This window comes from Penicillium canariense, assembly GCF_028826845.1.
Source record: "Penicillium canariense strain IBT 26290 chromosome Unknown utg000007l_segment0_segment0, whole genome shotgun sequence".
Taxonomy (NCBI): Eukaryota; Fungi; Ascomycota; class Eurotiomycetes; order Eurotiales; family Aspergillaceae; genus Penicillium; species Penicillium canariense.
In genome coordinates this window covers 1771012-1792076 of record NW_026622734.1, presented here as the reverse complement: position 1 = coordinate 1792076, position 21065 = coordinate 1771012, and the positions used below count along the sequence as shown (strand labels likewise).

At 47.7% G+C, this 21065-nt stretch overlaps 5 protein-coding genes across 5 annotated transcripts; 3 read left to right on the top strand and 2 right to left on the bottom strand.

Annotated features, from left to right (window-relative positions):
* Window positions 1-5240: 5240 nt before the first annotated feature.
* On the bottom strand, window positions 5241-10952 carry nscA (non-reducing polyketide synthase nscA; the record flags this gene model as incomplete). The annotated part of the gene is made up of 4 exons (XM_056691794.1): window positions 5241-5522; window positions 5699-9316; window positions 9411-10521; window positions 10588-10952. The coding sequence occupies 4 exons, from the start codon at window positions 10950-10952 to the stop codon at window positions 5241-5243; spliced, it is 5376 nt and encodes a 1791-aa protein (XP_056539500.1).
* An 857-nt stretch (window positions 10953-11809) lies between these two features.
* Window positions 11810-12934, top strand: N7482_009669 (2OG-Fe(II) oxygenase family oxidoreductase; the record flags this gene model as incomplete). The annotated part of the gene is made up of 3 exons (XM_056691793.1): window positions 11810-12075; window positions 12149-12215; window positions 12272-12934. The coding sequence occupies 3 exons, from the start codon at window positions 11810-11812 to the stop codon at window positions 12932-12934; spliced, it is 996 nt and encodes a 331-aa protein (XP_056539499.1).
* Window positions 12935-13444: 510 nt separating this feature from the next.
* Window positions 13445-14437, bottom strand: N7482_009668 (alanine racemase; the record flags this gene model as incomplete). The annotated part of the gene is made up of 1 exon (XM_056691792.1): window positions 13445-14437. The coding sequence occupies one exon, from the start codon at window positions 14435-14437 to the stop codon at window positions 13445-13447; it is 993 nt and encodes a 330-aa protein (XP_056539498.1).
* A 2189-nt stretch (window positions 14438-16626) lies between these two features.
* nscR (Zn(II)2Cys6 domain-containing transcription factor nscR) lies at window positions 16627-17814 on the top strand (the record flags this gene model as incomplete). The annotated part of the gene is made up of 1 exon (XM_056691791.1): window positions 16627-17814. The coding sequence occupies one exon, from the start codon at window positions 16627-16629 to the stop codon at window positions 17812-17814; it is 1188 nt and encodes a 395-aa protein (XP_056539497.1).
* A 1320-nt stretch (window positions 17815-19134) lies between these two features.
* On the top strand, window positions 19135-20676 carry N7482_009666 (polyketide synthase; the record flags this gene model as incomplete). The annotated part of the gene is made up of 3 exons (XM_056691790.1): window positions 19135-19417; window positions 19515-19645; window positions 19759-20676. 3 exons carry the CDS (start codon window positions 19135-19137, stop codon window positions 20674-20676), a joined length of 1332 nt encoding a protein of 443 aa, XP_056539496.1.
* Window positions 20677-21065: the final 389 nt, after the last annotated feature.

The following is a 21065-nucleotide window of genomic DNA, read 5'->3' as shown; positions in this document are numbered from 1 at the left end:
AGGCTTATAATATCGAAGTTAATTACCTCGAAGTAGTCTCCGATGACTACTAGTAATAGTCTACTTTCGTATATAATTCCTAGTCCTAGGCTCTCTCTATTAAGTCCGATAATAGATTAAGGTCGTAGCTTTTCTACGCCTTAGATCTTATAGCGGTGTTTATACCGTAGGCTTATAAAGTTTCCCGCTGCTCCCGAATTAAATATTACTTTAGTTAATCGAAACGCGATATTAGTAGTAATCTTTATATATATATCTTACGCGGTAGCTACGAGGTGTTATAGTCTGGTATTTATTCTCCGGTCTCTATACTAGAGTCCTATATACTCCGAGCTCTACTTTAGTTTCTTTTCTCGTCGTAGCGGCTTTAGTTCTAGACTATTTTCGACTTTTCCCGCTATATATATCGTGTACCCCTCGTCGTAGTATCCTATTATAGATCTAAGTCGGTAGTTAGGGTGTTATATATATCCTTAGTATATATAATAGTCTTGCTAGTATAGATAAAGTCCGTCCTCGATCTTTACCTTTAACTAGTATAGTTTGTATAACTAATTAGTGATTTCGAGGGCTTTATCGATTATTTAGCTATCGTTTCCTTCTTTATTTTAAAATAAATCTTAGAGTTTATTCTGTAGTCGCTTAATGTCCGCGATAATATTAGCTTTCTAGGGTTTTTCTTAAGGCTATTTAGTTATATCCGTCCCTAGGAGCTAGGGTAGAGTTTCTAGGATCTCTAGGGTTCCTAGAATCTCGATTAGTGTTTTTAGGATTCCTACGCCTTACTCCTAGTACTTATTAGATAGTTTATAGGAGTCGATAGTATTTCTAGGACCGTACTAGGTCTACCCTTAACTCTCAATATTTTCCTAGTCTATCTCGGGGAAATTCTCCGTTACGTACTCTACGCTGTTTAGGCTGCGGTATTCGATATCGTCCGTAAAGGTATCCGTAGTTTTCCCCTTTATAGAGTTCTTTATAATCTCTACTCGGTCGTCGTAGGCGTATTTAGCCTCTTCTAGGCTTAGTTCCTATTCTTTAGGTCCCTTAGTAGCTCGTAGCTATTATAGTCGGACCTTATTATTCCGAGTCGCTCGTAGCTACTATAGCTTTACGTTATTATATTCGTTATTATGCTTATACGCCTATAGTTTTACGTTATTATATTTATTACACTTATACGCCCGATGTCCTAGCTTCCTATACTTAAAGTATAGGTTATTATCCTTCCGCCGTTTTTCTTCTTCGGTCGGGAGTCTCGCTGCGTTAAGCTCTATTAGTTATAGTCTGTAGGGGTCGCTATATAACTCCCTCGGCTAGTTTCGTCGTTGTCCTCGCCTACCTTCGTAGCGGTAGTATTAGTGTAGTATTATCCCTTAGTTATCTCTTTATCGCTACTCCTATCGCTAGAGTTTACGTTTATAAAGTCGATTATCGAATTTAACTGCGAGTTTAATTATCTTATAAAGTTCTTCTAGTCGGTTAATTCTTATAAGTTCGTCCTTAACGTCTTCCTTAAGTCCTCGTTTAAAGAGCTAAATATAGGTATCGTCGTTGAAGTTAAGGTACGAAATGATCTATTAGAATTCGGCGACGTATATACTAGCTAATCTAGTCTATTGTAGCCGATCTAGTCGTCTCTTTACTGTTCTTACGGTATCGATATTACTAAAGGTTTATTCTAATTTTTTCTTAAAAGTTTTATAGGATACGAAGATTTCTCTAGTAACGTCTCCCTAATTCCCTAGGGTTTTATCGTTGAATTCTCGGATATAAGGCTTAAACTATTCGAATGCCTATCTACGGAGGTAGATAGAAGCGTAGATTACTCTATTAGCTTCTTCTACATAATTAATTAAGCGGAGCTATATATCTATTTAAGTTAAGAAGGAACGAAGCTTAGTTCGTTTACTATAGTAGAACTTAGGTTTCGGTAGTTTAACTATAGCCGGCGTACGGATATTACTTACCTATACGAGCTATTCTTATAACTAGGATATTATCTCTATAAGTTACGTATTAGTAGGTATAGCGTTCGATCTACTCGAAACGTTACTTAAAGTGCTATTATTACCTACTATAATAACTATACTTTACGGTTTAAAGATAGGGCGATTAATATATTATATAGTACCGACTAGTTACTATAAGTTAGAACGTCGGGTTATACTCGCCTAGTTCTAACTACGGATTCTAAGAGTATCTCGTAACCGTACCGTTACTATACTTAGCCTTACGTCGGGTTCGGGTCCTATTAAGTATCTTATAGAACGTACTAGAGGTATACGCTAAATAGGTTAGTCACTAAGTATTACTACGAAGTGAGCTCCCCTGCTTATAGGTTAGGTTATCTTAAAGGTAAACTATAAAGTAGAGTACTAAAAGTAGTAACTAAGTAATAATATGTAATTAATCGCGAAGAACTAAATACGTAATGCTAAATAAGTGTCCTTATATATCTAGTCCTTCGTGATAGTATAAGTAGTAGATAGTAGAGTAGTAGATAAGTCTTAGTACGATCTACCCGTCTATCTATCTACCCTTCTATCACTAGAGGTTACGTACAGTTTTACTAGTACCTAGCACTTAGGGCGTAATCTAAGTGCGGGTAAAATAGTAGCCGTTTCCTGCGTTGCACTAACCACCTTATTGTATAAGCAGGTGTGGTCCGTAGTGGTTAGCTGTAGGCCGTTTCTGGTTCTCTTTCCGGAACGTCTTGGGGCCTTCCGGGGCATGCCCAAGTATACCGAAACGTACGTAATGACGCTACTCCTTAGCGTCCGTGGACGATTGGTTCACGGTTGTTCCTCAAATAACTGCGGTCCCCGCGCCTTCTTGAGGTCCGTAACATCTATTAACTAAGGAAATACCTTAACTACGTACTAAGCTTCGTTACATCGATATATACTATTACTAGCTTTATTAGGAAGTTTAGGCCGGTAAAATACTAGTATAGTAGGTACTAACGGGCGATATAGTAGCCGATAGGCTTACTAAGCTACTATCTAGGTAAAAATATACTAAATTCGTTCGTTTAATAGGTCTAGAGGATATTAAACGGCTATTAGAAGCTTCGTATACCTAGGTAAGATAGGCTACGTATAGATTAGGCGAAATTAGCCGCTTACTAAGGGGGTATATCGAAATATATAGAGTAGTAACTTACTACTAAGAACGGGCTTATTCATTAAGCGCCTAGGTTTCTTATATTTTTATATATAATACTAGCTTACAGAGAAACTCAGGCTTTATAACAGCCGAGTATCGGCCGCACAGACAGAAATACGTCCGTACAGCTAGGGGATAGCCATTCAACAGGCAATCCCCCTAATTTTCTATCATCATCAATCTGATCAATTATCTCTCGTCCCATTGGACATCTTTCATACTAGCCCATACAGAATCAGCCCATTCTGTCACAATCCTCCATAGCCACTTTACCCTTGAAGATTACGCATGGCGGTAGCGAGTAGCCATCTGCGCAAATTGCTTCGATAGAAGTAACCCATTCGCCATTTCCTAGCTGTAAGAGACGTCTCCGGCCGTAGTATTCCGCTCGCGTTACTACTTTCTGCGAAGATATAAGGCCCATTGCAAAGCCTGTCTCATCGAAGTTATAGATATCCTCCGCTTGTATCCCGTTCTCGTCAATCACGCTTTGTACGGTCGCAAACTAGGCTCGTAGGGCTTTTGGGTCTTCGTTTAATGCGCGTTGGTAGTCGTATCGTACCGAGAAGCGTGTTCGAAGCTCATCGCGACGTTCAACAAATTTTGATGGCCAATTCTTGCCAACGGTAGGCGGAGGTTGGCTACCACGCGCAGCCAGTATGATATTAGCCATCTCTCCTACAGTAGCCGGCCTAGGCGCTGCTCCACGCGTATCCATAGAGAGAATCCATTCAGTAAGCGAATCCTCTTCTAATTAGGTCAATTTATGGTCGTTTAGGCGTGTATCGATGCGTGAGGGGAGGCTATTCGCCCGTCGAGACAAGGTAACATGAGATACACCAAATTGCTTCGCAGCTGCGCGAATTGATTTGAATTGGCCCTTTTGAAAAGCTTGTAGGGCCAACAAAATCCTGCCCTCTTGCTCGGTCGCTTTTTTCCAGGATTCAGTGCGTTTTGGTGGCATGGTAGGTGGTTGAAGTAGGTAAGTAGGTAAGAATACGCGATTTCTCGTGGGGTGTTATACTCGGACGGGTGTTTCACTCGGGCGGGAATTACGTTAGCCAATACACCCCTGGTAGGCCCTAGTAGGGCGTATAGCACCCTTCCGATTCAATGATCGATTCAACTCTATTAGGCATAGTCTTTGATAGGTGCCGCATATCAATATTTTGCCATGCAATTTGCGCGGTTTCTACCAAGATCCGCATCGTCTCATCGTTGTTCTTCATATGCATAAGATCAGGCGAATTTTATATATAAATCTCTGCCTTTAGGAGTGCCCAGAGGTTCTCGACCACTGCGTCATATTCATGGCGCCTAAATAACAAGCACATTATGTACCCAAGTCGACACTGAAGTCGCACTCGTGAATTAGGCCAATCCTGGGGGAATGTATGTATGCCAAGAGACCACGGTCTCAGCCAGGTCGGGTAAACCAATAAGGCTCTATCTGAGCCCCGGTAGAGAGGGTCAGTGCAATGGTCGCGCGACGCAGGGTGATTCTCACCCGCTCTCACCCGGCTTCCCACCCTGTCTATTGTGCACTCACCCTAGCTCACCCTGGTCGCGCGACCGTAAAGCGGCGCTCACCCACTTCTCACCCGGGCGGCACCCACCCAACCATGCGAATCCTGGCTGTTGTATGTTTTTATTTTTAATAAATTCATTATTCATTTTGCTTCATTCTTACATTTCCAAGTCTTATTCTATCTAATCTGTGTATCATTCTTTATCCTGTTTATAGTCGAGGCCTAGCTTTGTATCTCTTCATTCTCTATTATCGGGGTGTCCAGACACTAAGTTGAATTTTAGATTTTGAAACACTTATTGAACTTTCTCAATTTCGCGAGAGACGATTACCATATGTTATGAGTTTGCTGATATCAGGGCGAGCCAATTCAAATACATCCTGTAAGGATAGAAACAATAAGCACGAAAGAAAAGAAAGAAAAATAAACTTAGATGACGTGCATGCATTTAAACATAGGAAATCTGGAAGAAAGACTTAGATGACAAAATATTCAATTCTGCTATCGCCCGAAACCGCAAATCAAGTAGTGCATAACAAAAGATCAACAGTTCTGTTCTATCCAGTCCTTCATTTCACCAATGGTAGGGCATTCAAGGAACAGTGAGCTCTTGATCTCGATGCCCAGCTCGCTACGGAACTTTTCCGAAAGAACGAGCGACATCAGTGAATCGACTCCAAGTTGTGCGAACAAGGCATCGGGAGTCAGGTCGTTTAGTTCGAGATTGGTCTCGTCCGCAATGACGCGCAGACACTGGCCCATTAAGCCAGACTCTATCCCCTCTTGCTCTGACTTGCTCCCCTCGCTAGGCGGGGGGTGGGCTGGCTGATGGTTGTGCTAGGCGTTCCTTGGGTGGCGCCCTTGGTAGTCGCGACAATCCTGTCAACTGGGTGACTGCTCCGTGCTGTTGGGATGACTGAAACTGGGGTATTGGTGCTTTGAGTTACGCCAGAGCTCATTTGAAAGAGGTGGGCCTGTGAAGCTGCGGTTTGACTGCTGACCGGAAGAGCGTGATGTGAAACCCGAGGCTCGTGGCTGATCTGGGTACCAGAATTGTGACCGCCATGAGTGACTTCAGTAGTTGCAGTAGCTGATGGTGCCGAAAAGAATCGGTCCATCAACAGGCGCGGAACGCGGCGGAATCGAATTTTACTGAGAACTCCGACGATTTCTTGATCTCGTAGAATATAAATGTCGCCTGCGTGCATCTGCATCTGCATGCTTCCCGCCTCCACTTGAAGGGGAAACATGCGGACGTAGCTTTGATACTTCACGCCGGCCTCAAGTGGCTTCAGCAAACGGAAGCTGTCACTTCCAGGCGTAACATAGAAGTAGTCCCGAGTATTAGACGCATCGCTTCCGTTCATGATTAAACCTGCCAAATGGCAGACGGGGTCAATCCAATGAGGCGGCGTGTGATACGTGCCGTGGTTTTCGGAAGAAAGCGTTACGTTGGCGAACGCTTCGTATTCGTGCAGAACCATAGTGTCAATGCCACGGTACTTGTCTGCGTAGTCGACGACATTCTTGAACAGTGTATACGCCATGTTCTTTGACAGTTGGTTGGCCTTGCCTTCAATAGCCATTTGCTGGAGTGCCTCAATTCGACCAAGGACAAGATGTGTTACTCGATCCCACTCAGCCTTCCAGAACAGAGCATTCTCGAATCGAACGACGGCTGTTGCAAACGACTCGGCGGAGCGTTCGCCTGTCTCAGCGCTGACGTTGAACCATGCTAATGTCATCGAGTCGCTATTCAAGTCCAGATGAGCCTCAAGCTTGATCGGTTGAGAGCAGCCCTTGGACTTGCTAGCAACCTGCGCGTGTAGAACCTCTAGGTCGCTGACGTTCATGTTTACCTCTTTCGCTTGGGGCACAAGCCGGCGGTACAAGTGGTCGCCCATTGTTAGCGCCATGTCGGTCCAGATAGATGATGTTGCCACGCCACAGTTGTTCATCTTATGTCCCCATACTGCAGCTAGGAAATCTGGATGCTGCAGGTCGGAGAGAACATGCATAGTGGCCGTTGTAGCTTCAACTGTCTCACTAAGGACCTGATGAATGAGAGAAGAGCGGATTGCAGGACTTGCCGAAATAGACATGGGCTGCCCTGCCCTGCCACTAGGGAGGAACTGGCCACCATACTTGAGGAGAGCTTTGTCAAGGGTCCAGGTACCAAGGTAGGGAATCCAATAGTTGGTCTCATTCCAACTGTACTTGGGAAGGTCGCTGATCAAGGACAACGCCGGCTCATGGGGCTTGAAATACTCATGCCAGCATGGCGTAACACCAGCAAGGTGCAGTGTGACCAGGCTCTTGGCCATAGTAGTCATATTCTCTTCATTGCGACGGCATGAAGAGGCGACACGGGCTTGCGGCATCAACTTGCGCACGAAGCTGACGCAGACTGGATGTGGTCCACATTCAATCCAAAGTGTTTTGTCATCAACCATGCCGAGATCTTGCGCGGCCTCGATAGCGTCGGCAAAGCTAACAGTATTGCGTGTCTGATTGCGGATGTAGTTCGCATTGATTGTCTTGCCATCGAACACAACGCTTCCTAGCAGGGTCGACAAGACGGGGATACTTGGAGCCTTGAAATGGACCTTTTCCGCCATTTTCTCAAGCTCGTCGAGCACTGCCTCCATTTGCGCCGTGTGGAACGCAAAGGGAATATCCAATAGCACACACTTGTAGCAGGTAGTCTCAAGTGTTTCTCGGATAATGCTGATCTCGTCCTTTGGACCCCCAATGACTGTATCCTGGTGGGTATTCCTGCATGATACAGTGTAGTTGAGCTTGGCGGTTTTGGCGTCATTCTTTAGAGCCGCTTCCAGGTCTGCAGGGGAAGCTGCAACAGACAGCATAGAGTGACTTCCAGGAATACAGAGCTTTTCTGTAAGCTGGGCGCGGCGTCCGACAAGGTTCAAGACATCCACAACGGACAGAACACCAGCAACAGCCAAGGCTGAGTACTCACCGAGGCTATGGCCAATGACAGCACTGGGTCGGACACCAAGCAATGACCAGTACCGCGCAAGAGCAATCTCGAGAACGACGATGCTGAGTTGACTGGTAATTGGGGAATCTACATTTTCCTCGGAACTTCCAGTGATAGCAGGTACAACTGAGGCGAAGCCCAGGCGTTGGACAAGTCTGTCAAGTTGAAGAACCTGTGCCTGGAAGAATGGAGAGTCGTCAAAGAGGTCCTGGCGGATACCCCGGCTTGAAGAGCCCTGACCGGTGAAGGTGAACACAACAGGTGGAGTATCTGAAGGAACTGGCCACACCTTGGTATGAGCACTATTCTCCAGCGAGGAGCGTAGGAACTTCTGTACGCCTGAGATGGTGCTCGCCGTTGTGGCAATGCGCAGAGGGTGATGCATACGCCGACCGCACAGAGTATAGGAGAGATCGGCGAGGTCCGTCTCTGGTTTCTTCTCCAAGTAAGACAACATGTTCTCTAGGTTTGCTTGCAGTGACTTCTTGCTCTTGGCTGATATGATAATGGGATGTGTTGAGCGGGCGTCCGCGCTGCTAGTCCGAGATTTGACTCTCTCCGGTCCGTCTTCCAGGAGAAGCGTAGTATTGCCTCCGTGGGCGCCAAAAGAGTTAACCAAAGCGAGACGCTTCTTTCCTGCGGGCCTTGGCCATGGTGTGAGAGCCATATCGAGTCCTACGTTGCGTCTTTCCAGGTCCTTAGGGATAGTTGGGTTAACCTCTGTTTTTATTCCAATGTGTGGCGGCAGTTGTGCCTTTTGGAAACAGAGCAGTGTCTTGATCAGTGACGAGATGCCGGCAGCGGCCTCGCCGTGTCCTATGTTGGCCTTGACTGCTCCAAGGTGGAGCCGCTGATCCGGGCGGCGACGGGGTGCAAGTGGAGCGAACACGTCCAGAACCGACTCGGACTCAATTGCGTCGCCAGCCTGGGTGCCAGTGCCGTGCATCTCAACGAAGCTTACATCAAGAGGGCTAATTCCAGCCTTGCGAAGAACCTGACGGTAGTTGTCTCTTTGCGCGCCTGCATGCGGGTGTGTGATTGAAATGGCTTCAGCAGAGTGGTTTGTCGCGGCTGAAAGAATGACAGCCAAAACGTTGTCATTATCGGCCTCAGCGTCCTCGAGTCTCTTAATCACGATGGATCCGATACCGTCGGATCGGCAATACCCGTCGGCGTCCTTATCCCAGACCTTGCACTGACCAGTCTTGGATAAGAAGTGAGCATTGCAAAGACCCGCATAGTTATCAGGATCAGTGATCACATTCAAGCCACCGGCAATGATGGAATCAGCTTCGCCAGCCCACAATGCAGAGCAACCAGCATGTACCGCAGCCATGGAACTCGAGCAAGCCGTGTCAATATTGAAGGAAGGTCCCGAAAATTTGAAGAAATAATTGATACGTCCTGTGGCAAAGCCTCGTACGCCTCCAGGGACCGCATAAGTGCCGATGTTTTGTGATGCATTGAGCTCGCGCCAGTCGTCGCTGGCCTGGCCGAAGTATACACCAATGCGGTCTGAACGGGTGGATTGAGTGCGACCCGGAACGAGGCCCGCCCTCTCCATGGCTTCATAGGCAGTCACGAGCGCAAGGCGCTGCATTGGATCAGTTTCTTTTGCCTGTTTATTGGAGTCCACGTTAGCAAAGAGTCAAAAAGTGGGCAGCATTGGATATAGCACGAGGCTAGAGGACGGGGAATGGACCACAACTTACCTCCTTGGGGGACATGGTGAAGAATGCGGCATCGAAGTAGCCGGGGCGGTCGATGAAATTGCCGAAGCGAGTCTGAGTGGCATTCTCAGTCTTGCCAGACGGATCGTAATGCGCATCGAGATCAAATCTGTCCGCAGGTACAGTTGTATGAGCGTCACGCCCTTGCTCTAGAAGTTCCCAGAACTCCTCGAGATCGTTTGAGCCTCCGGGCATACGGCAGCTCATGCCAACGATGGCGAGTTTAGAGTTGGCAAACGAACTAGGAAGTCGATCACCGAAATCTTTGTAAACCCAGTCGAGGAAATCGTTTCGCTTGAATTCCATATCAGGAAATGCGGCCTGAATGGCTTCCATGATGCCCTTGAAGACGATAGATGTCCGGAAAGTGTCAACTTGTAACTCATTCGGTGGACCAGAGAGACCACTATTAATGCGGTCGATAATGTTATCTGTGATATTGTCCAGGTAGATGGTACCCGTGATCAGCTCAGTGCTAATCTCCTCAAATAGTTCTCCAGCCGTCGCTGCAGTGAAGGGCTTTCCGCTTCGGGATGAGAGCAGCGAGTGTTGTACTGGGCGCGAATGCGGAATGAGTGCAGCGGACTTGTCGAGAACCGCCCTGATGTCTTCCTGTCCGTAGATGTGCGAGGCATGGCAGAGGCCATCATACACGGGCAGAGCAAAGGACTTGGAATATCTCAAGTCATGAGATCGCTGGAAGGCTTCCCTGATGCGGGACGGTGGTCCACTGATGCTCACCGAGTTCTTATCCGCAGCGCTGATGAAGACTTTGGTAAGTTCCGGGCCCCCTGACTCCGCGTTGTATTTGGACAACTCGGCCTGGACAGCCTCCGCTTTCATGCCCGTAACAACATGAGCCCAGCTCTGCGGCGCCCCATCGGGTTGAGGTGCTTCGAGCTTCCGAGAAAGGTCGTCAACGTAGACTCCTAAGCGAAAGGACACTCTTAGGCTCTCCGCTCCATTTTTGAACACATCTGCGAGGGTATTTGATAATGCCACAGCTGCACCTGCAAAGAGACCAATACTCAAACCAGCCAGAGTGGCTGGAGAAGAGACAAGATCCAATTCGACATCATCTGCCTCATGTGCCCTAGTAGAAGATGACTCAGTTAGCGTTTGCTTCGTCATAAGGTCTCTTGATATTGAGAGCTCGTACCCGATTAAAATACCAAGTTGTAGGACAACTAAGAGGGCGCTTTCCATTGCTGCTCCTAGGCCGCCTTCACGAAAGTCACCATGCTCTGCCAGAGTGAACACAGACTCAAAATGCGGGACTTGGTCTTGTAAAGATTGCGGGAGCTTAGAGATCTCATCTCTAAGAACCAACGTCGCCTCATGGCAAAAGGCGCTTAACAAACGAAATCGTCGGTCTTTGCTGTGCCGGTGGAGATGGCGGAATAGGAGTTTCAAGTCATCACTGGGAAACTCATTTCCAAAGAAGATAATCTTGCTTCTAGTATTCTCCAGGGCACCCTCCAAGGATTTGACTTCATCCGCTTCAAGATGGGTGATGTCCGCCATCGCTGCAAGTGCTTCTGTTATACTAGCGTTGTGGCGACTTTTTGATCATGGCAGGTGAAGGACAGACAAGATGGTGAGGAATTGGTGCAACGGAAACAACCAGCTCTGGAAAGGGCTGGCTTGTTGTCTAATATGGAACGACACTGCAGCACCCTCAATGGAAATAAGGATTGAACCTGTACCTTTGGACTATTCAGCGTTCAGATTAATAACTTTGGATATTCTCATTCCGTATGGCCGGTTTTTGGATTGAGCCAATGAGCGCTCATTACGGGCCGTTGCCCCTGTAAATAGAAATTTAATCAAGGTATGTCCAAAGGGGCCATAGATTAGCTGATGAGCGGAGTCCGATGCTGAGCCACGCCGACCGTGGGACACTCGCGCCGCCCCGTATCTGCAGGAGCTCCCTAACAAGTAATTCAAAGCCCGAAGAGGATTCGCCGACAGGGCAACCAGGCCCGGAAGCACCGGTCGCACAGGAACGGAATGCAACACAAAAACCGTCAGCTTATGGAAAGAAGTGCCCAGTTGTAGCACCCCTGTTCCTCCGCAAACCTACTGAAATCGCGGAATACCGACTAGGTGGACTGCTAATAAAAATGCCACACCATTGGGAGGACATGGTGGGTACACTACACTCCGAGGGCGAAAGATTAGTAGATCTGTCGGCGAACATACCCCCGGATAGATAGCCTGAAGTGAGCGATACGGAGGTGCGAACCATAAAATTATCATTCGACTGGTTTCCCGTCCGGCCCTGAGGTTTCACTGGGAATTTCACACACTGCTCCGAGGTTTGCTACCAGCTCCTTGAAAATTCCTCTTCTTACTACACTATTAAGGAACCTAGTCTCAACATGGATTCTCCCACAGTAGAGGATCTACCGGTTCTCGGCGATGCTTCCCTCCTGGCAATCGATTGGGCTCGATTGAAAGTAAATGATGAGGATGAACGAAAGAAGCTCCTCGAAGCTGGCGAAAATCAAGGCTTCTTTTATCTTGATCTTAGCTCTGATGATGGCTTCCTCCAAGACTGGAATGCCGTCTTAGACTTGATGGAACAGTACTTCCACCTCGATGTCGATCAAAAGATGAAGGATCACCGCATGAGTGATACACATGGGTGCGTCCAACCTTCCTCGTGCCGATCTAGGAAAACAAAGTCTCCTTGAATATACATTCTGAATGAAATACAGATATGAGCCTGTTGCTACATCGTCTGGTGCCGTGAAAGGTCGGCCAGATTATTACGAGTCTCTCAAGGTAAATGATACTTTAGCACATTATAGCGATTGGTCTCTAAGCGAACTGATGATAAGGCATCGAAAGATGAACTTAGCTCGAGAAGCAGCTCACTCGCGCCGGTTATTGCGGAAAATCATGAGCTAATATCCCGCTTCTGTGGCACCGCGCATGAGGTTGTCATGACCATTCTGAGTAGCTTTGGCAGCGCCCTATTTCCGGATGGAAACTCGAACTTTGAACTTTTCCACTCCGAAAACAAAGAGTCCCTCACCACTTTGTCCTTGTTCCGCTATCCAAAACAAGAGACTGCGGATGTTGGTGTAGGGCACGGCAAGCACACCGATCTTGGCACATTGACTTTTCTCTTGTGTCATCAATGGGGCTTACAGGTGCTTGCCAGGAATCCAGGCGGATGGAGATTCGTGGCACCTAAGAAGAACCACGCTATCATCAATGTCGGTGACACGTTGCGCTTCCTTTCTGGAAACCGTCTATGCTCTGCGGTCCACAGAGTAGTGCCAACACAGGAGCTTCAGCATGAAGACCGCTATAGTATTGCCTACTTCTTGCGGGCTGAGAATGGCGTCGTCTTCAAGGACAGTGTTGGACGCATGACCACCGCCAAATCATGGCACGATGAGAAGTTTGAAGTTTTCAGGGCTCCACACGAAGAGCAAGAGAAAGCCCCGATCCTGACCGGTGGAATGGAGCGCGGCGAGAGTCTTGTCCCAGTCTGAAGAAGACTTTATGTACTTGGTTGGGTTTGGTGGGAATTGTCAGCCTTTAAATCTGAGATAACCTGTTCCCTGTTTTGATAGTGGTCCTGTAGCTACTGTGTTCTCCCTGTGAGGTAGAAGATTTGAGTCTCGTGATTGCAACCCACTCTTGGCTGAAACTGCGTGGTACTTAATTAGCGTTAGTCGAACTATGATTCAACTTGTTCAGACATATTTCTCAATGGCAACACCAATAAGGTCGTAGGTTTTTGAAGGATTACGTGTATATCTTTTCATGTGTTCAATTACTCCGCCAGTGTGGTGCAGGCAAGTTCCGAGTAACCTTAGAAGCCGGAGTGATGACTTCACTAAATACGAGGTTCTTTCTTTTCCTATATTTACTGTATATTCAGATGAATATAAGGCTATCTAGTGCCGAGAGATTTGCATAGAAGATTTTTATACAATTTACTGAAAGTGGAAACCCATATAACTGATCACAGCATAAATAAGTTATCGGGAATCTGAGAGCTACAATCCCTGGCTATCTTCTTTCTTTGCCAGCAAGGATTGAATCAGGGTTTCGAGTCTCCTGACCGCTTCAGCACAGATCTGATAATGCACTACCAGTCTTGCCCCCATAAGAGCTATACCAACAGCCTCCCCTTTCTTGATAAATTCGCCCAAACTGGTTCCCGCAGACCCTAGATCCAGCCAAACCATGTTGGTTTCAACGGGATACGTAAGCTTGCCACCATAAGACTCCCAAATCCTCGCGATCTCCCTCGCTCGAACATGCGACTCTCGCAGCTTGCCGCCCAAGAATGTATCTTCCACGGCTACTCTGGCAGGTCCGCATATAACGCCGGACTGGCGCAACCCTCCTCCAATGCTCTTGCGAATCCACCGCGCTCGCTCACGGAAGGTGCGCGTGCCTACAATGAGTGAGCCGATAGGAGCACCGAGCCCTTTTGAGAAGCAGAGGTTGATGCTGTCAAAGCACGCGCAGTAGTCCTTCAGAGAGCCTGCCCCAGCTGCGACCGCCTCCCACAGGCGCGCTCCATCGAGGTGCATAATTATGCTGTGCTCCCGGGCCCAGTCACTAATCCGTTGGCATTCAGAAAGGGGCATGATCACGCCGCCAAGTGGAACTTCCAATGAAATAAGCTTGGCAGGGCAATCAGTGACATGTCCAAATTTCGTGATCGTTTTCTGCTGAAGATCCTCCAGCGTTAGATAGTTGCCATTTGACGGTTCAACAGGAATGGTCATGGCGCCGCACAGGCTTGCGACGCCTCCTGCCTCGTGGGTAAAAATATGGGCTCTGTGATCTGCAACGACACTGTGTGGTGGTCCTTGGAGGTGTGTCCGGATACTGATTTGATTACCCATAGTTCCGCTGACTACCACGAGACCAGCCTCTTTGCCGGTAAGCTCAGCGATCCAGGATTCCAAATTGAGAGTAGTGGGATCCTGTTGAAAGTCATCATCACGGAGAGTGGCGGATGTGATGGCGGCAAGCATTCTGGCTGTTGGGGAAGTTGTGACATCGCCCAAATTTCGAGATTTAGATTTTATCGAACCCTTAAAGTAGGGATATTGGTTGTAACTGAAAGTACTCACTGCGAAAGTCAAATGCAGCGGAACCTGGAGAATCCCAGCCAGTGGCATTCACCTTGACATTGACTGCATCATCTAATGCACTATCCGCATTATCATTAACCAGAGGGCGTACATATTTGTAGACGTGATAGTCGGGCCGTTGCCCTTGCACTTGTGTAGTATCGTCCGCTGTCATTTCGCCCTAGCACTCTGTCTTTCGTGTATAATTTGATGAATACAGAAGTGGACGCGGATGATATGGTGGATAGGTTAAGATTGCACTAGATTTAGTGACGCCTGGATCTGCGACACCACTTTACCAGCAATGCACCTCAATTTGTTTCCACGTTTCATTTCGTAAGCATTGGTGACTATATTTAGATTCCCGGATACAGGAGTACTACCGGACCCTATTTCGTTCAGTGCCTCACTAAAAATTGCTATGCTCCATACCAAAAATCTTGCCATATCTCGGGCCGAGGGTCCGGACCGAGCTAAGGGGCCATGCGGACTCCGGACTCCGCATCCGTGACCATCTGAGATAATCCTCAACCTTTGAGACACAGCCCCAGCGAGTTAGGCACACAGATAATCGCCCCCAACTTGCATTAGGCCGCTTCTACCTTGAAGATTGCTTGTGCTAGCAGAGCTGTGCAAAATCACCCCAGTCAGTGGCACCATCGGCCAAGATACCCGAGAGCCGGCTAGTCATAGTGAGAGTTTCGCTTCGTCGTCGACTCGCAGCTAGAGATTCAACCAGCTGAATGGATTCTACGAAGAGAAAATCAAGTCGTGACGAACTACATGTGCGGCAAATGGGGACTGACTTCAACGGCTATGGCCCAAACCCAAGCCAGCGAGGAGTTCCCCAGCTCAGCTGCACGAGTTGCAGAGATCGCAAGCTCAAATGTAATAGACTCGTCCCTTGCAGCAATTGCGTTTCCTACGGCGCCGTGTGCGTACCAGTTTATCGACGGAGACTGCCACGAGGCCGCTATGCCCACACTGCACGTCGAAACCCACCGCCAAGCAGAGGTGACGAGGAGCAAACCAAAGAAGCTAAGCAGGCATCTCTGGCAGCAGCAAACGTGGAGTTGAGTGAGCAGGTTCGAAGACTTGAGAGCTTCATTACGGAGTTGGGTTCGACAACGACGGCCAGTGGAGAAAATGATCAACCTGGGAAGCCGTCTCAAGTTCCAGTAAGTTTGTTGAAACACGCCACACTCCCTAACTTGATTGTCGGACATAAATGATCTTTTCGTTCACCTTTATACAGCCCAAGAAACATAAATACAAAAATGGAAGCTAAGAACACGTTTACAGGTATCAGAGAATTTGGACGCACAGTCTCACTTGCCATGTCCCGCAGGAATTCCGACAGACAGCAAACTTCAGGAACTTTCAATTTATGATTCAAGTTATTTTGAAGAAGCATTATTCGATAAGGTATGACTGGTCAACCCCATAGATGAGACAAATGGTGCCTATCTATTACCATTTGAACGCTGTATTGACAGGAAAGAAATAGAAGTCCCGGACCCTATCTGATATGGATATGGAGTCAAGCAACGCCGATATGGGCAATACAAATTTTTCAGAGCCAGGGGCGTCATATGCATACCATGGCAGCGCTAGTGCACTTGATCTGCTTGGCTCGAATCAAAGCTTCAACTCGTGTGCTCGAGGCAAGATGCCACGAGCAGAGTTATGCCAGATCTATCTGCAAAATGTTGACCCGATAATAAAAATCCTTCATCGACCAACATTGAAGAGATGGATGCTGCAGGGGGAGAAATACCTGGCATATCCAGACGGCCATCCGTCACTTGAAGCCCTGAGCTTCGCGGTTTGTTATGCCGCTGCAATCAGCATGTCTGAGGATCAATCGCAGGCGATATTCCATACCAGCAAAACAAATTCGGTATCAGCATGTCAATCGGCTTGCGAAGCAGCGATCTCCAAGTCAGGTCTACTAACCTCTCATGATATAATCACACTTCAAGCTTTTGTATTATACCTTGTACGTTCAGAGTCTTTATTCGTCGTATGAGAGAAGGTAGGTGCTAACGTATGCTACCATCAAGATTAGTAGGAGGGCCCATGACAAAAGTATGGCCGTGTGGACTTTGATAGCTGTGGCCGTCAGGAGCGCTAGGTCTCTCGGTCTTCACCAAGACCGAGGAGATTCGAACACTATCGGCGAATCATTTTTCGACCAACAGACACGGAAGCGACTTTGGCTGATCATCTGCTTGATCGACATCCAATCATCTGTCGCTCGGTTATCGGAGCCTCTCGTTGATTATCGAGAAGCAGTCTCGGCCCTAGCCCACGTACAACATATCAATGACTCCGACTTCGACCCTACAACAACAACTCCAGTTACTGACCGCGAGGGACTTACTGACACAACATTTGCCCTCATTAACTACCAAGTAGAGCTCGCGGGTAGTCAGCTAATCCTTCCTTCTTCCGATCTAGCTGGTGACAGAAAGACAAGCGCGAGGACCGGCGTGCTGGTGGCGTATTCGAGTCAACCACATGACCAGGAAATACGAGAGTCGAAAGTTCGGCTCTTTGAGCAAGCATCCCTTCGTCTGTTGCACTTTTGTAACCCCGATTCTTCGGCATATACGTGGTTTACATGGCATAGTATACAGTGCCTAGTAGCAGCAGTTCGGCTTGCGGCGCTGGGCACATATTCACGGCAAGCCAAACCCGTCCACAGACATCGAACCATGATGGCGCAGCAAGCAAACAGTGCCGAGGGAAGCAGAAGAAAGTCGGACCTTCTACGCCGAGCGCTTGACTATCTGAAGAAGATGCAGATAGTCCGAACAGACTCGCGTGGCGAGGGGTTTCGGTGGTATTTGAACATGCCTTGGTCCGCCCTAGCCATAGCGATTGTCGAATGTAATATCTGCGCCGACATGGCCCTTTTAAACCGTGCATGGCCACTTGTCCAGGAGTGGTATCAGGTTTACGAGAGCAGTGGAGACATGGTCTTCTCGGCAGAGCTAGTCACATTGATGCAGCAGATGCAAGCAACATTCCAAGGGCATCATGGCAGCCAGCAGCCCAGCGGAGGGCAGAGTATCCAAACTCCAAGTGGATACTCTGTCGCAAACCTGACCTCTACTGTACTCCTGGCCACTGGTCTTGATTGTGGAGAGGCTCCAAGTACATCAACCGAGCCCCATATTTCTTTGACGGATTTCGAAAATGGGTTCAAGCCAGATTCCAATCCGTCAACACATCTGCTATCCCCAGTTGTGTGGGACGTATCCTCCTATATATAAAATCCGTAAGGAGTGAATCAATCAATTGCATTATGACAAAGCCGCAATCCTTGTACATATGATCACTAAGGGTATGGGTATACCAAAGAGAAACATTAAGCTGCTACAAAGTAACTAAGCCGTGCGTACTGTATTTGACTGGATTTTCCTTGTATGACGGGTAGAATATGTAGAACAAAGTTAAGAACATTGATTCAAAGACCCAAACCGCTGTCTAAGATGCACACTAGAATTCTATTTCTCGTTCTATTTATCCGAAAATATTAAAATATATTATTTCAGCCAAGGCTGCCAGATGTAACCGTCACGATTACAAGGCTTCCATTCAACATCTCTTCCAGGCAATTCTGAGAGAAGTCCTGAATGGCTGTTCGGATCACTGGTGGATTCTCAAATTAGATTCATCTTCAATTATAATATTCACTTTTAAAATGTTCAATTACCACCAGTGCTTTAATTCAGTTATCTCTGGACATCTTGCCGCCTCGGGTCGCTAGATTCCAGAATGGTACGGGAGTGCTGCGCACCCGCTATCTGGCATGGTAAAGTAAGCAAGTCCGCTCGCCTATAACACGTACCCAGAGTGGCATCTCGCAACCTACTATCCACCTCTCAGGTCTCACACAAGCTCGGGTCTAAAGAGTATTCCTTATCGGCTATAAGCAGGTAGGGCGGCAAGAAGGCCAGGCCCGAAGGAGCTCACCTTCCCGTTGGTTGGTTGTCTCGGAATCGGGAGATAAGTTTTGGAAGTAGACTTTTCCGTAGAACGCCACTTGGGTCTAAGGTGTAATATCCGAACCTTAGGAAGGGGTATCGCCTAGTAACGAATAGACCAATCGATTAAGGGAGGGTGTATCAAGGAAAAACAGGGAAAACATCTACGCCAAGACACTACGGGTGACTAGTAGCTAGCTGAATATGCGAGCGGAAGTATTCAGCTCGACATCTAAAGTTAGCATCTAACCTAGCTTTAGGTTAGCTAGGTTAGATTAGGCTAGATTCGGTTTTTACTGGATTCTATGGGTCTAAGTGCAGCCCAGTAATATTAGCGGAGGGCCGCGTTCGTGACGTCTTACTCAGGCGGGGCGCCGGGGCGCCGATATATCAGCCCCAGGCCAATACACAAACAATAGTAGGTACACTAATGGCCAGAGAGTCGAAATCAACAAATCCCGAAAAGGACGGTACCATCAACTCGCCCTTCATCACTTCAAGGCTTTTTATAGTCGATAAAGTATATTCACTAATTCTTAGAAGTCTATCTTCCTAATATTTCACCGGAAATCTCGCAGGAGCGATACCCAGAGCCAGTTCGTTTTCATGGCCACGTATCAGTCACCAATCTTGAGTGGTCCGAGACCACCTCCAGTGGAGATTTTTGACGTGTTCCGGGGGGCCATCTCAACCGAAACTGGAGTTAAACTTGGAGATGCCGATGGCAATATCCTCTTCGACGACATTGGCCTAGATCCTATCACAAGGTTTGCCATTCTCGACATTGTAGCCGATAGAACTGGGGTTGAGCTGCCGGCCTCTCTCTTCAGAGACTGCTCTACTTTGTCTGAAGTTGCAGGAATACTCGGTTATAGCACGGATACGAATGGTATGGCGCGATGCCCCCCCCTCCCACTTTCCCCGGTCAGACTCTCCCACATATTGTTCACATCACTTGCAGGAGCTGCAATGCTGACAGAATATAGCCGTGATGTCTCCGTTGACGCCTATTCGCGGTGTTGATTCCCAAGTGACCGCTCAAGACGCCTTTGCTGGCATTGGTCATCTTGTCAAACAATTCGCAGCGGAGACGGGCACAGCTACTTTCTGGACGGAGGTTTATCCTGCGCAAAGGCAGCTAGTCCTAGCCTACATCAATGAATCTTTTTCAAGGCTAGGCGCGTCGTTGGATGAGATCCCCCCGGGATGCCTGTGATGTGCCCCGACAAGGTTTTGACTAAACACAATCGGGTATTTGATGGCGCCATCCTTCCAATCCTTGAAGATGGCGGTTTTGTCAATCGCCAGGGTAACGAATTCGTACGCACGTCAGTCGCCGCGGGCCAACTACCATCTCAGATCATTTTTGACAACCTTGTTCACGACCACCCTCTGTATGCCAACATGCATCGACTCCTGAATCTTACAGGGTCGCAGTTCGCCGAGTGTCTTACTGGTGCTGTGGACCCTATCAAGCTCCTGTTCGGTAAGAATAAGGACTTGCTCCAGGATTTTTACACCAACGCACCAATGTCTTTAGCAGCCTCCAAGTATCTTGCAGCATTTCTCAAGCGCATCTTCTCCGACATTGTGAAGAGAGACGGCGGCTGCATCGAGATCCTGGAGGTTGGTGCTGGTTTGGGCGGTACAACAAAGTTCGTGGTTGACATGCTAGTCGACGCCAAGATACCATTCAAGTATACTTTCACCGACATCTCTTCTTCTTTCTTTGCTGCGGCCAAGAATAGATATAACACCCTCCCAGCAGGCTGTATGGAGTATGTCGTCCTCGATATTGAGAAGGCACCTCCTGAAAAGTTGCAGCGTCGTTTTCACTCGGTGATATCGACTAATTGCATACATGCCACTAAGAGTCTGCAGGTGTCTTGCACAAATATCCGGAAGCTTCTCCGCCCGAGGGGTTTCTGTGCGCTTATTGAGTTCACCACAAGACTTTACTGGCTAGATTTGGTGTTTGGGCTGCTGGATGGTTGGTGGCTTTTTGAGGATGACAGGAAACATTGCACGGCTGACGAGGCTTTTTGGAGATCCTGTTTAGAGGCATCGGGGTTTAGTGATGTGCTGTGGACAGAGGCTGATAAGAACGAAAAGCTCAACCCGCAGTTGGTTGTAGCATGTACCGAGTAGTGGTATACAGCCAAAGAGCGACAAATCCTCCTTCATTTCCATTATCAATGCCCTTCAATATTAAGTTGGCCATGTACTTTTTTGCTTGTCTCACATAATCTCTTCCCAAGAACATCGTGTAATATAGATATATATGTCTGTCTGTCTGTCCGTATCTATGAAGGTCATTTTAATGTCCACTGGTTGAAGGCCGCTCAGATCCCCTTAAAAGAGGCACAGGATGCGCTAAGCTAAAGTATCGAAAATCTGTCTCGCCGCAGTACGCCGTAAGCAGCGCTTCGCTGCACGGCCCCGAGAAGGGGCCGTCAGTCTCAATCCCACCTGGAAAGCGGCCGCCCTGTTCGGCCCACGGGAACCCCCCAATGGAAGTGTCTATGGCCAACCCTCCT